This window comes from Pongo abelii, chromosome 5 (assembly GCF_028885655.2).
Source record: "Pongo abelii isolate AG06213 chromosome 5, NHGRI_mPonAbe1-v2.0_pri, whole genome shotgun sequence".
In the NCBI taxonomy this organism is placed as follows: Eukaryota; Metazoa; Chordata; class Mammalia; order Primates; family Hominidae; genus Pongo; species Pongo abelii.
In genome coordinates, this window is record NC_071990.2 from 72,537,705 (window position 1) to 72,553,379 (window position 15,675).

At 37.0% G+C, this 15,675-nt stretch overlaps 1 protein-coding gene across 39 annotated transcripts in view; it reads left to right on the forward strand.

Annotated features, from left to right (window-relative positions):
- The window catches only part of RIMS1 (regulating synaptic membrane exocytosis 1), a 512,927-nt gene that overhangs the window by 74,634 nt on the left and 422,618 nt on the right, over positions 1 to 15,675 (forward strand). For 38 of the 39 annotated variants that reach the window (XM_054557696.2, XM_054557698.2, XM_054557734.2 and 35 more), the window contains exon 2: positions 7,553 to 7,633. The exons of the other annotated variant lie outside the window; for it this stretch is intronic. In XM_054557696.2, the coding sequence (XP_054413671.2) occupies positions 7,553 to 7,633 (81 nt within the window). The remainder of the gene's footprint in view (positions 1 to 7,552; positions 7,634 to 15,675) is intronic. 39 annotated transcript variants of the gene reach the window in all.

The following is a 15,675-nucleotide window of genomic DNA, read 5'->3' on the forward strand; positions in this document are numbered from 1 at the left end:
TCAGCCCACTGCAGTTCCACTTGAGCTTTACCTCTTTCTCCTTCTGGAGAGTTCAAAGCATGATTTCAGACCTCATCTTATTTGATACCTCCCTCTGATACACTGACTATTGCTTCCTCTTCTGGAAATTCCTTACTTCTCAGTGGATAGGTTTTGTTTTGTTTTGTTTTGTTATCATATGGAATGAACAGGTTTTCCTTTGCAGGTTTAGTGGCAGAAAATTTCTGGCATTCTAAGTTTTTTAAAAGTTGTGTTGGATTTGCAGGCAGCACATGGTTTTTGGAGAATGAATGTAGGTTAGTAAGTAGAAAATAAAAGCAAATAGGAGAATGAATATGTAGTGAATGATGGCAGATAGAAATCCATAAGTAAGTAAAGTAAGTATTACATTTTAAGAATTGCTGAATGGAGAAATAAACTGATTGTGTTAACAGAAAATAATAGCTTGAGTAAAAAGAGGTTAATTGGACATGTTGCCAAAATCTTGGAGACAATATGAGAAACTTATAGAATCAAGCCTGTTTGTATTCTAGAGATCTAAAGGATGATAAATGGGGTAGATTTCAATGATTAAGAAGACCAGAGACTTGACTTTTTACCTATTATTTTCTTTTCTTATCAGTCTTTGAAAAAATTGATTTCCAAAACTTAAAATCTCTTATTAATCTTTGTAGTGAATCTTTAGTTTATTATCACCTTTATTTTAGAATCCTAGACTTTTCATATTGTTTTGTGAATAATTTCCTGGCCTCTTTAGGGGAAGGTCAACATTTCTCATCACTCACTGTTAAAAATGGCCAGCTGGTTTCCCTTGCCTTATAATTAGGAACCTACTGCACCTATCTTCCATGCCTTTTGAAAGTAAAAATTACTCTGATAAACTCCTGAAGCTTCCCTGAATGCACACTGGTGGTGTAACAGAACCTGATGGTTTGTGATTAGTACATCTGGCTTTTTGAAATGTCAACATTCACTTTTCCCTTATGGTGTAGAATTTTCACTGTTCCATCTTCATCTTATGAGTAACAGTCATCACGTTCATTTGTTCACTGATAATTGACATGAATATACAAATTTTTATATAAAATGAGTTTTAAAATAATATTCTTCAGCTTTTCCTCATTTAGAATTTGTGAATGGAAATGAGGTCGCTTTTAAAGACCTCCTTTAAAATATATATTTGAAGATATTTTTATCAATTGCATTCTACTTGTCTTGCAAATGAATCTTTTGTCTTTTCACCTTTCTTTATTTTCTTGTATTATAGAAACGCTTTCTCTACGTACCAGATAATTTGTCTTGCATTTCACATTTCGTAGTATTCCAGTATTGCCATTGGTCTTAAGGTCACTTTACACTTCTAGTTTAGCCAGCTCAATATTCTGATGTCACCATTGTTCTGCTTTTATGTAATATTTCGTGAATATTGTCTGGTAATACTAGAATAATGTTTAAAGAACACTGAATTATGTAGGATGATTTGAATACTTTCATCAATATACCTACATCAGGAAATCAACGATATTGAAACATGTCTGAGGTTGCTGGACTCTGTAACTTCACAGTTGATGTTTATCAGTTTCCATTCATCTTTTAAGTATTAAAGACAGAGGGCTGCCTGGAATGGTGGAAAGGACATTAGTTTTAATACCAAACCAACCTTGATTAAAATCCTGACTTCTTAAGGTATGAACATTTGCCATTTATCATTGGAAAAATAATTTAACCTCTTAGATCCATAGTTTCTTCATCGGCCAAGTAGGAGAATCGTATGCCCTGGCAGGGTGGTATGAAGAATACGTGAGATATGCTGTGAGTATTTTGGTACATGACAGGTATTAAAGAAGTAGAAGTTCTTCTTATTTTCCTACTCTCTTTAGAAAAAATCAGAAAAAAAGGACTAATTTTCTGTTTACTATTAAGAAATTTCCCCATATATAATTACTTTAATGTCTTATTTGATAAAATATTGATACACCAGATGTTAAATAGTATTTCACTGGTTCAAAGCAGTAATTGGATATTAAAGAGTCCTTTCAACTAAATAGGTCATGTTCTGTGAAATACTCTTTTTCTTGTTCAGAAAGAGAGTGAACCTTACTCAAACCATATGAACACAAATTTAGTGAAGTTGATCAAATCATAAAACTTTTTGGTTATTTATTTATATTTTATAAATATTTTATAGAAACTTGCTAGAATATGACAAAAACTATTACCTAGAATCTGTTTTAAATCACTGTGTTTTACCATGTTAAATTAGTTACTCAAGCTTGAAATCTATAGATTTTCATTCTTTTTATCTTCTTTATTCATTTAACAAATATGTGGTGAGTTGCTATTACATGTAAGACACTGTTCTAGGCTCTTAGCATATGTCAGTGATCCAAACAGACAAAGATCTCTGATCTTGAGAAGTTCATATTTCAGCAGTAGGAGACAGTACATCTCAGAAAATAGTAGAGAAACGTGAAGGGTGCGTGGAAATATTTGGATGTGGTGAGGGGAGCAGATTGTAGTAGTAAGTAGGATAATTAGGGTAGGAACCATCAAAAACTCGACAATTGAGCAAAGACTTTAAAGAAGTAAGGGGTTTAGTCATACCAGTATTGGGAAGAGCATTCCAGACAGCAGGAAAGGTTGGTGCAGAGATTTCAAGGCAGGAAGGTAGATGGAGGGATTAGTGATGGGAGTCCTGATGCTATCCTAAGCACTCTGGCACTTCCTTGTGAGTAAAGTAGGCAACTATTGGGTAAGGGTGGCAGGACCTGATTTATCTTTCAAAAGAGTCACTCTGGCTGTTGTGTTGAGAATAGACTCCAGGAGGAGAACAATAGTAAATGCTGGGTGACCAGTTAAAAATCTATGGTGAGAATTCAAATGAAAGACAATATTGGCTCAGGACAGGGTGGCAATAGTGGAGGGGTTGATAAGTGGTCAAATTCTACACAAATTTAGAAAGTATGTCCAGTCTGGTATTAGGACACAGGATGTGAGAGAAAACAAGGAGTCAAGTCTAAAGTTTTTCACTTGAACAGCTGGAGAAATGTAGTTATGACCAGTCAAGGTGGAGATGGTTGCTGGAGGATCAGGTTTGGGGGAAAAAAGATGAAAAGTTCTATTTTGGAAATGCTGATTTTGAGAGGTCTGTTAAATACCCAAGTAAAAATGTTGAGGAGGCAGTTAGATGTCTGACTAGAGTTAAGAAGAAAGAATCAGGCAGGAAATAGGAATGTTGCCTGTATTTGGGGTACTTTATGGTTAATGTCATGTTGAAGAATGAAGCACTGAATGGGTGGTGTAGAAGGAAAGGTGGCCAGCTACAGAGCCCCTGAAGTTTCTTCTTGTCTGTTTCTGGTTACTTTTAATCAGTGATCAGCAAATCAGAAAATTGTATATTTGAAAAACATTTCATTTTGTCAACCTTATATTATCTTAACTGCTCCTAAGGTCTCTTAGGACCAATGTGGACCCTACAATAACACTTGGGAGGTAGACACAAACACATGTATTTCCCCAACACTGTATGGAGATAATTGTCTCCATTTATGATAGGAAAATTCAAAAACTGTAACATTAAGAACAGAAATGTAAACGTCCTATAGTCTACTATTTGGCTGCTTCCTGCCCAGTAACTAGTTTCCTGACATTAGTCATGAAAGATAAAACCATTTAAAGTTCAAATTCAGATAAAGTTTCACATAAAATAGTGGTGGTTTTTTTTGGGAGGGAGGGTAGAGGGTAGTGATTGCAGGCACCAAAATGGAAAGTCAAAAGAGAGAAACTAATTATGTAAATTGTGTTTCTTGAAGGCATTTAGAATTTTTAATTCACATACTCTAAGTATCTGAAAGCACATTTAGTTCCTGTTTGGAGAGATGAAAGCCTTGCCATAGCTTCATCTGCAGGCTTGTGGCAATGTTAGCTTCTCCCGTGTGTACGTGTACTGAAGAGTGGAAGTGGCTGAGTGGGCAGTTGGCAACCATTCATCGCATTGATTGCAGTCATTCATAAAACCCAGCAGCGCTGAGGGCGGAGTCAGGAGGAGCATTCCCCTGAGGCGGTTGCAGAATGTCTTATTTGCATAAATCTTCAGTGATGCTTCAGTGATGAGGGAATGCTCACATGCAGTTAGAAGACTGTCGAAGAGCCCCAATCTGATAAATCTGAGTAATTAAAGACTGCAAAAAATAAGAGGTCAAACTCTTTGAATTCCTAGTCCTTCAATCTGTGGTAATTCTGGGAAGTCATCATTGTGGCAGCTTTTGTGGTCTCCTTATGTCGGGCTGAAGGAGTGAATTACACACAGAGACAGACCCCTTAAAAGCTGCAACATACTGAAATATCATTGTTGTGTCTCTTAAAGTATGAGGGGTTTATGTTATTATACCAAGTCTAATGCATAGGAGATAGTGGAAATTGCTGAGGTTACACAGTTTCCATATGTTAAAACGGTCAAAACTATTAAGGTTTTATCCCTCCAAACTATGATCCAATTCAATTATAATTTTAAAGAAATGGTAATCCACACAAGCAAACAAAAATCTTGTGAGTATACTTCTGATGTGTCTTACTCTGAATGTAGGGTACTTTCTTCCTTTTCTTTCTTGTATCTAGAAAAAATGTTAGCTTAAAAAGAAGTCAAATTAGAAAATGCAGGAATATTTATTGCTATGATTTAGAACCCCCGAAATTGAGTAAATAATTAGCAACCTGAAACAATTAGTTTCCTCCCTTCAAAACGCAGATTCAATAGCTAGCTACATGGCTCTAGTCTTGAATATTTGCCCTGTGGCCAGGATATATCTTATTATGGAAAATGTGTTGTTTTCCTGTTATATTCAGATTAATTCTAAATATATTGCTTTTGAATATTAATGTGTTTATTTTTATTATTCAATAAAACTTTAAAATTCAAAAAATTGAATGAAGTTTTTATCAGAAAGATTCTATAACGTACATAGACAGAAACAGTATATTAACTTGTAATTTTAAACCAAAACCACTGGGACTTGCGATTAGACAAGAATTTTCTTACAAAGATAGGGCCCTTTTTAAATTGTTGTTTTGTTTTATTTTTTTATTTGAGATGGAGTTTCGCTCTGTCGCCCAGGCTGGAGTGCAGTGGCACGATCTCAGCTCATTGCAGCCTCTGTCTCCAGGGTTCAGGCAGTTCTCCTGCCTCAGCCTTCTGAGTAGCTGGGACTACAGGCATACCCCACACACCCGGCTAAATTTTGTATTTTTTTAGTAGAGATGGGGTTTCACCATGTTGGCCAGCCTGGTCTCAAACTCTTGACCTCAACTGATCCACTGGCCTTGGCCTTCCAAAGTGCTGGATTACAGGCATGAGCCACCACGCCCAGCAGATAGGGCCTTTTAGTCAGAAAAAAAAATGTTTGCTTACAAACCTACCTTTAGTGTTGCTTAATACCTTATATTTGTTAGGAAATAGTTACTTCAGCACATATTTTTAAAAACTCTTAAGAAGTAGATTTGTTTTATTTGAAAGCTTTGTATGAATACCTAAGACTTGAGGGGAAAAAAAAGAGATGAATGAAGATTTCTCATAGATTTAATTCTTTAGAATTTTTCCAAGTTGGTGATATTTCAGATATTTTCACAAATCAGTGCATGTAGATTAAAAATGCTGCGGCCGGGCGCAGTGGCTCATGCCTGTAATCTCAGCACTTTGGGAGGCCGAGGCGGGTGGATCACGAGGTCAGGAGATCGAGACCATCCTGGCTAACACGGTGAAAACCCGTCTCTACTAAAAATACAAAAAATTAACCAGGCGTGGTGGTGGGCGCCTGTACTCCCAGCTACTCAGGAGGCTGAGGCAGGAGAATGATGTGAACCCAGAAGGTGGAGCTTGCAGTGAATGGAGGTTGCACCACTGCACTCCATCCTGGGCAACAGAGCGAGACTCCATCTCAAAAAAAGAAAAAAAAAATGCTGCATATGCTATTTTTAGTTAAGTGAGAATTGCTAAAGATTTTCGAATGCTATGAAGTTTAACTTGCTGGACATTTTAGCTTGTGTAAGTTATATTAAAATTTCAGAGCTCAGAAATCCTAGGACATTACACTTCCCTAGCAACTGCCTTCCTGAATGTTTTCAAGGCTGATGCACGATTGGCCTTCTCCCACCACACTAGGGAAAGAACACAAGGCTTTGTGGTTCCTGTGGATGTTGTTGACTCACATCTCTTGACCAATTCATTGAAAGTTTAGCATCAACTCTTGATGAACACCACGTTTTAAAACTTTTATGCCAAAGGGAAGGTGTGTTGAGGTTTTGAAATGGCATCGTTTTCTTTTCTTGTCATGTTACATATTGATTTCGGAGTCTTACTGACCTTGTTTGGAATGAGCAGTGTGTGTGTGCACGTTTCTGTGCGTTGTGTGCATGTTTTCCTGTATTATTTCTTTCAGAAGTGGAGAAATTTGCCATGCAGCCTTAAGCTCTGGGAAAACAGTTTATCTACCACTGCCTCACCAGTAATCCACTTCTGGAATAACATGACTGGCCTTAAATATGAGCAGGGTAGTCAAATCTCCAAGAAGCCTCCATGAAAGCTCTTAAGAACCAGATTCATATTTGAAGCCTTCTGGATCCTAAGGGGCATTCTGTTTAGTAAAGACTAAGATGTGAGGTCTAAGTTTTATAACCAAGCCATCTCTATTCAAAGCCATGTTTATTTTAAAGCTTTTGAGGAGAAGGAATATCTGAGCCATCCATGTTCATCCTCAGGTGGAGGTGTTTTCTGATTTCTGCCAGTAAATGTCACCAGTGCTCTATAAGCCCTGTTTTCATGAAAGTAGGAATATCTCCTCCTGCTGCCCTTTGGAGCTTTGTTATATTGTCTACCATTTGCATTTATTTTGTGATGGATGACTTAAGGCACAAAGACATTTAATTACTTTTTTTCCACATTTTGGAGGTATCTTTTCTTCTTTTACACACACACACACACACACACACACACTCTCTCTCTCTTTATATATGAACATTTCTTTGATCTCTTCCTCCCCTCCTAGCATGGGGAAATTTTGAACAAGGGGGATGCCTTGAGGCCTCTCAGATCTTTTTGCACAAACAGAAAGACCTGTGTGGTGATTGATGGTGTGAAAGAAAAGTCTGTATTTTTTAGTAAAATAGCAAAAGTCACAGAATATCCTGCTCAAAATTTAACATATCAACGCAACAGCTGTTCATATTTTTAAGCTTTCAGGCGTCTTCATATGGTCACGCCAAAGCTTTCAGTAGCTTTTCTGCTATGGGAAAAGCTGCTGACAATCATGTTATTGATGCTAAAAGGAAAGTCAAATACAGAGGCTAGCACAGATTTTATTCGGGTATAATTGAGCTTTTGGAAGCCTGAGTCAAAGATTTCCAACTCCAAGGGCTTTGCTGGGGCCCCAAGGTTAATATTGAAGGGGCTTGCAAAGACTTTCCCTTAGATTGTTTTTCAGTACCGTGTTTAATTTCTAGATGTGTTCTACCCTTTTTATAATTAATAGTGCGTTGTGCTGTCTATCATGCGCCCCAGGTGTGTTGTCAGGGACATGGCGAAGCCTGCTGCCTGCAAAACACCAAGAAATGCTGAAAACCAGCCCCACCAACCTTCACCGTGAGTATGGCATTGGTTTTATTGACTGAAAATGTCGTCTCTTACACAGATCATGGTTACAGATTTATTCACATTGCATGTGAGAGTAGATACTCTGGCTGCTCTTGTATATGTAACAAAAAGGCTACTATTGAATTAGATAAAATTAGCTGAGCTCTGGATTTAATATTTTTGTTAAGTGATGTTTCTAATACCATATTGAAAGGATTAAACTAGTTGGAGAAAAGGGACAGTTTTCTTAGGGCTCTAAAATGACAGCAATTCTTTTTTGTTTGTTTGATTGTTTTAGAATTGGAATGTGTATGAGCTGGAATATAACAACTCAGGGAAGTACGGAGGCAAGATACAGACAGGGTGCTGAGTGGGGGCCAGTGTGTTTAAGGGAAATGCATAGGTAATCCACTATCTAACCTTCAACATATATTATTTAAAGGTAACTGACAATTTTTAAAAGTTGATTGTCAGCTGGGCACGGTGGCTCATGCCTGTAATCCCAGCACTTTTGGAGGCCGAGGTGGGTGGATCACCTGAGGTATGGAGTTTGGGACCAGCCTGGCCAACATGGTGAAACCCCGTCTCTACTAAAAATACAAAAATTAGCTGGGCGTGGTAGTGGGCATCTGTAATCCCAGCTACTTGGGAGGCTGAGGCAGGAAAATCACCTGAACCTGTGAGGCAGAGGTTGCAGTAAGCCAAGATCATGCCCCTGTACTCCAGCCTGGGCAACAGAGTGAGACCCTGTCTCAAAACAAAAACAAAAACAAAAGTGGATTGTCCATCTAGTTTCATTTTTATTATTGAATTCTTAAATGTAGATTCTAATGATTAATTAAATGACCAACAGAAAGAGTCTCATTCACATTTGAAACTCAGAGTTGACTGATTTGATTTCTTCTCTACCCCCTGCTTTACCCTTCATTTGGTCATTGAAATGCTTATATTTTGTATATTACATACAGTAATGTATCATTTAAAATTATTTATGTTTTAGGATATGAAATGTGGTAAATTTCAGGAGGCTTAATAGGTATTATAGGTTTTACCCCAATAAGTATACTTGTATATCATCTTCTACATTTAATCAGTATTTTCCAAGAAATAAAAATAGTTTTGAATTAGCAATAGTAAAAATGATTGATAATCACATTTTAAAAAGTACAAACTTGGAATAAGTACTTTAAATGATGTTGTCATTTTTCTTTTTCCTGTAGATATTCTGACTGTATGTAAAGCCATTTTTGTATGATGGAACTTTTTGGATAATTCATAGAAAACTTACATCCCCAGTTTTCATCTTATATTCTAGGAATTAGAAAACATTTTATTTATTTTAGAATTCAAATTCTTTGAGGAATTAACATTGATTTTAAAATCTCTTTATATTCCACATATCAAGGTTACATTTTAATTGGTCTCACCTATCCCAAAGTTCATTTTAAATTAGACATTATTAGATATGAACTAGCATTTGCCATCCTCCAAAACAAGACATTAGATAATTTTTCTCTTACTTTGTTTTCACTTTCACAGTTGTAGAAATCTGTTGTCACTTTAACTGCACCTAGTGGAAACTTCCCTGTGGCTCTTTGAGTTTAGTGGCCGAGAAGAAGCAACTATAGATTCTTTGGATCCTGCTTTTTGACAGTCTCTTTGCTCACTCAATTCTTTTCTGTTTAAAATAATGAACTTCTCTGTCGGTGACTTGAAGAATTTAAAGTTTGCTTTCATTCATTATGATAGCTGATTCTCTGTAGAGAGTAATGTTTGTGAATGGAACTCTCCATAGCCACATAAATCCCTTTTTAGGTTAACATGGAAAGGACAAAAATAAATTGGGAGGGGGTAATTGAGGACAGGCTTTAGCTTATAGATCAGTATTTTTAAATTTGTAATTTATGATTTTCAGTGGGTCTGAAAATCAATAGAGGCCAGTGACCAGACCTCTTTTAATATTTTTTTAAAAAATAAAAGACAATAGAAAATATGAGTGCCTCCCAGGTTAGTATTTTAGGACAGAACTTAGATTTCTCTATATGGTAACTGTGTCAAAGTATAAAATTTAATAAACATTGCAGTTATGAGGATTGCATTAATGGGTTTTAATTAGAGGAATGGCATAATCAGATTTGCTTTATCAGTGGATGTGTGTGTGTATAGATAATATGTATTATTTGCTTTGGGAGAAGTAGGGAAAATGGACTATGAATGTGAAGTGGGCAAAACTAGAGACAAGTAAATCAATTAACAAACTATTGCAATAGGCCAGGCAGAGATAATAAGGTCTTAACTTAGAGGAAGGAGTAATAGAGGTTATGAGAAGGAGACATTTCAAGAGCTAAGTGAGAAGTAAAATGGGCAATGCTTGATTGCCAGTTGAATATGGGTTGTAAGGAAAGAGTTTAGGGGCATTACCATATTAATGGCTTGGGTGACTAAGAGCCACTACCAAGAAGTTGAATTAAAGCTGTAAACCAAATCTAGGCATAGATGGTGTATTAGCCTGTTTTCATGCTGCTGATAAAGACATACCTGAGACTGGGCATTTTACAAAATAAAGAGGTTTATTGGACTTACAGTTCCACATGGCTGGGGAGGTCTCACAATCATGCTGGAAGGTGAAAGGCACATCTCACATGGCAGCAGACAAGAGAAGAGCTTGTGCAGGGAAACTCCCCCTTATATTATCATCAGATCTCATGAAACTTATTCACTATCATAAGAACAGCATGGGAAAGACCTGCCCTCATGATTCAATTACCTCCCACTGGGTCCCTCCCCCAATACATGCGAATTCAGGATGAGATTTGGGTTGGGAACACACCCAAACCATATCAGATGGACAGTGGTGAGTTCAGATTTTCATATAGTGATTTTGTAATACCTGTAAGTTATCCAAGCATATGTATCTAACAAGATGTTGGCTCTGTTAACCTTTAGCACTCAGTTAACTGGGGGAATAGATGACGTCACCAAAGGATACATAGAAAAAAAATAAGAGCGAGCCCTAGGTAAAAGCAACGTTTAAGGAATGGGTAAAGTATGAGGGCCCCCAACTCAGCCAAGAAGTAGTAGGTAAAGAACCAGAAGCCAAGGTAGCAGAGGGATTCAAGGGGACTGCCCAACAGTGTTAAATGCAGCAGAAAATCAAGAAATAAGGGATGAAAAGTGTGCTTTGGTTTTGGCCACATAGAGGCCATTGGTGGCATTTACCATAGCATTTTCAATATATAAATGGGTGGAAATGCTGTATTTCTGTAGGCTTGAGGAGGAAATGAGAAGTCAGGAAAAGGAGAGGGTAAATGTACGTGACTTTCTCTAAAAGCTCAACCGAGTAGGGAAAAAGAAAAAGAGTGGTTGGTAGAGAGACAGGAAGCAGGGTGATAGTACTCATATCACTTGGTATATTCTATTATGCAAGTCTAGATTGATGGATACACATGTCAATATACTTTATATTTTCGATAACTATGTATATAAACTATCCAAGTGTTCCTTTTAAGTAATCGTTAAAATGTCACTCAGTCATATTTTAAGCATGCTGCCTGAGTTGTCATCACTTAATCAAAGTAATAAATATATTAAGATATTACTGGAGTTCAATGAATTGAGTCATATGCCTGCTATTCCTTGGGTATAAGATAGAAAAATGAGGTATATAAATGAGATAGAATCTTTTTCTTAAGAGTTTCTTCTCAAGTTGGTAGAGGAGAGCATAGTTAGATAATCAAATAAATTACAATACTGAATAATAAATACAATACTAAAATGTGTTTAAAAAGAGAAAATTATTCTGTTTGGGCTTGATGTGGTCAGGGAAAGATTTACAGAGCTGCAACAGTAATACGGATTTTTTGTTTGTTTGTTTTTTGAGACAGAGTCTCGCTCTGCCACCCAGGCTGGAGTGCAGTGGCATAATCTCAGCTCACTGCAACCTCTGCCTCCTGGGTTCAAGCAATTCTTCTGCCTCCCAAGTAGCTGGGATTACAGGCATGTGCCACCACACTCAGCTACTTTTTGTATTTTTAGTAGAAACGGGGTTTCACCATGTTGGTCAGGCTGGTCTCAAACTCCTGACTTCGTGATCTGCCCACCTTGGCCTCCCAAAGCTGGGATTACAGGTGTGAGCCACTGCGCCCGGCCAGTAATACGGATTTTAAAGACTGAATAGTTTAGTAGGTACTCAAATTTAGGTACCATCTTCCAGAAGCAGAAAACAATTACCCTGAGACCCAGAACATCAGGTTGTGCTGGGGTAATTTAAACCATATACTGACTACTGGAATCTGTATGCATTGTATTTTTCTCTTATTTGGTCTTGAGGTCTCTCTCAAGAGTGGCTATACACTCTAGCCCTGTGTCAGTGGGGCTCCAGGGGCATGGTCATGGATGTTTACAGTGTGCCTTTCATGGAATAGTTCTTCATCTTTGTGAAGGGCCTAATGCTAAAGTGACTGACCTGTGACCAAATGCCCCTCTCAAAGGAAACTTGTTCATAATGGCAGATACCCCTGTGGCTCTTAACTGACCTGTGTCCAGTTTATTCCTACCAAGATGTCGGGAGAGTTGTCCAGGAGAGCCCTGGCTAGGAGGAGAGTTAGGTTCAGGTGTGTCAGTCAAGTGAGACACAGAGGAGGCAACACAATAAAACACATGAAATAACAGAAGCAGTGTGTCACTGACAGATCCTAGCCAGAAGGGGCCAGCATGCCTCCAAGGGCCAATAGGAAGCTGGGAGCTGTCTTAGAAATACACGTGCAACTAGCTAGTGGAGAGCAAGAGAGAGAGAGAGTGAGGGACTCACAGGCCAGAGCCTTTTCTGGTGTCCAGGCTGTTACCCACGCAGGTTTTCCTCATGGAGTTCTAATTGGTCAGTGTAGAGCAAGGGGGCGCTAGCTCAGTGGAGTCATGCTGTACTGAGAGGTGGTCCCTGTGGCATATCTGGGGAAGTGTTGGGGGTCAGTGGGCAAATCACATAGCTTTTAACTAGTTGTCCCATGGGAGTTGTTTCACCAGGAGGCAGTTGTATGAGGTAGATCTGGATTGATCACCTTAGGGAACAGGGAGGAGGCAGAGAACTGGCAGCTGTGCCAATGGTGGCTAAGCTCTGCTTCTGGTATGAGAACGTTCAATTTATATTTAAAATGGATGCCAAGGTAACATAAAATTATAGGAATTCACTGCAGTGTGTGTGTATGTGTGTATGTGGTTTCGTGGGTGGGTGGGAATTTGTGTGTGTGGGTGCATATGGGTGTAAGTGTGTTAAAGAGAGAGAAAGATCAGAGGCAGGAAGTGCTGCATCAGAAGAATAGGACAGTTATCTAATTTGGAGAAAATAAGCAACTCGTACCTTGGCTTTGGTTTTACTTTTAATACTGCGTTTTATTTTGAAATTTGATTTAAAATAATGTTTTTTGTGTGTTTTTCAGAGTTATCATGGATTTAAAAAGTCCGAGAAAGACTTGGCTACTCTTCAGTCTCAGGCACATATGTTAGGGGGACTAGGTAGGAGAGGCAGGAGGTAGAGAAGATTTGAGAAAATTTCACGTGTGGTACAATTAGAGTATAGTGATTCATTAGATGTGATAAGAAAGCAAAGGAGGCAAGATAACTCATTTTAGCTCAAGTGATTAAATGGATATGGTAAAATCAAGAAGAGAGCTAATTTAGGCACTAAGGCAGGTTTACACACAGCATTAGATTCGAGTATTAGTAGCCAAGGAAATCTCCAATTGCAACACTCAGAAAACAGTTGGCTATTCTATTTCAAACTCAGGAGAGACTTAGAAAAGATACACTAATTTGTAAGCAATTACCTTATAACATAAATCATTAAAACAAGTGAAATAGCATTGGAAGGAGGTGTAGAGATAAAAGGAAGGAATATAAACGGGTGATGGGTGCACCAGGTTCTCACAAATCTCCACCTAAAGAACTTACTCACGTAACCCAAATACCACCTGTACCCCAATAACTTATGGAAAAATAAAATTTTTTAAAAAGCCGGACACCAGTGATATCGAGACATAAGTGTTATGTCATTGTTTAGCATAGAGTAGGTGATAAACATATGTTATTAAAAATTCTGTCAATATATAAACATTTCATATATGCACAAAATAAACAGTCTATAGTGGGTATAACCAGTAGTTAAATGAGGATTGGAGGACTTAAGAAAATTATGCAATGTCATGCAAAAACAAACTTGTCCTGGTTTTTCTGGAACTTTCCGTATTTTAGCACTAAAACTCCCATGTCCCGAGAACTTCTGTTAGACCTGGGCAGACTGAATGGTTGGTCACCCTAGAACTAATAAAGTTAGAATTTGAAGGTGAAAATCCAGAAAGAGAATATGATAGCCAAGGAAAAACTATGCTTAGCCAAATTATGTTTGCTTTTCTGTGGAAGGTGACATTATCAGGAGTGAATTGAATCATGGTACATGAATGAGTAAATTCTGATTTTTTGTTTTGTTTTTAGTTTTTGCTGGCGATTACCTGTTTTTAAAAAATTGAGATACAACACACATACCATACAATTCACCTTTTTAAAGAGTACAATTTAGTGGTTTTCAAAAAGCTGTGCAGCCGTCATCATTATGTAATTCAGGAATGTTTTCATCACCCTGAAAAAGAAATTTCATACCTTTTAGCTTTCATTACCCCATTCTCCTCAAAATACAGCATGTGAAACCATTACTTTCTATATTTATGAGTGTGCCTATTCTGAACATTTCCTATAAATGGAATCATATTGTATGTGTCTGTTTATATCTGGCTTTTTTCATTTAGCATAATGTTTTCTAGACTCAGGGCATGTATCTGTACTTTATCCCTTTTATTGCCCAGTGATTGTATCGACGTATCAGGTTTTGTTTATTCATCCATCAGTTAATGGACATTTGGATTGTTTCTACTTTTTGACTATATTATTAATAATATTGCTATTGGCATTTAGGTACAAGTTTTTGGGGATATGGATGTTCTCAATTCTCTTGAGTATATACCTAGGAATAAAATTGCTGGGTCATATGGTAACTGTATGTTTAACTTTTTGAGGACCTGCTAAGCTGTATTTCAAAGTAGCTGCATTATTTTACATTTCTATCAATAAGAGAATTCCAATTTCCCTAAATTCTTGTTAACACTTGTTATTGTCTGTCTTTTATATTATGGACATCCCAGTGGGTATAAGGTAGTGTCTTACTGTGGTTTTCATTTGTGTTTCCCCAGTGAATAATGATATTGATGAACTTTTCATGGGCTTATTGGCTATTTCTATATTGTCTTTGGAGAAATATCTATCAAAATATTTTCTTCAGTTTTAAGAATAAAATTGAGTTTTCTCTAAAGATGATCTGTCTTTCAAAATATGAGTTATTTGTCTTCTTTATTTTTGAGTTATAAGTGTTCTTTACATGTAATGGATAGAAGATCTTTGTCACATAAATGATTTGCAATATTGTCTCCCATTTAGTGAATAGTCTTTTCATTTTCTTGATAGTACTTTTGAAGCACAAGTTTTTAATTTTGATGAAGTCTAATTGATCTGTTTTTTCTTTGGTTATTTGTGGTTTTGGTCTTGTATCCAGGAAATCATTCTCGTATCAAATGCCATTAAGATTTACCCCTGTGTTTCCTTCTGAGAGTTTTATACTTTTAGATCTTACATTTAGGTCTTTGATTCATTTTGAGATAGTTTTTATATATGATGTGTGTTTTTATACGTGTGTTTGTGTGTATACTTTTCCCATAGCAGATTAGGAAATATATATTTTTATGCTTGAAAATATGATTTCTCATTTATAATCACATATCTCATATTACATTTATTTCTTACATCAATTAAAAGATTAAACAAAAGTGTGAATGGGTCTTTGATTTGTGAATAGTTGGATAAAAGCTCTTGTCATTATTTCTCTATGACTTTAAGCTCTGCATACTAGACATGATCTTCAGACTGCGTGGTCTAATGTTCACAACTCTGTGTCCTACAATAGCGGATGGCAGAAATGTCAGGGACAACATAAAAGAATGGATAATCCA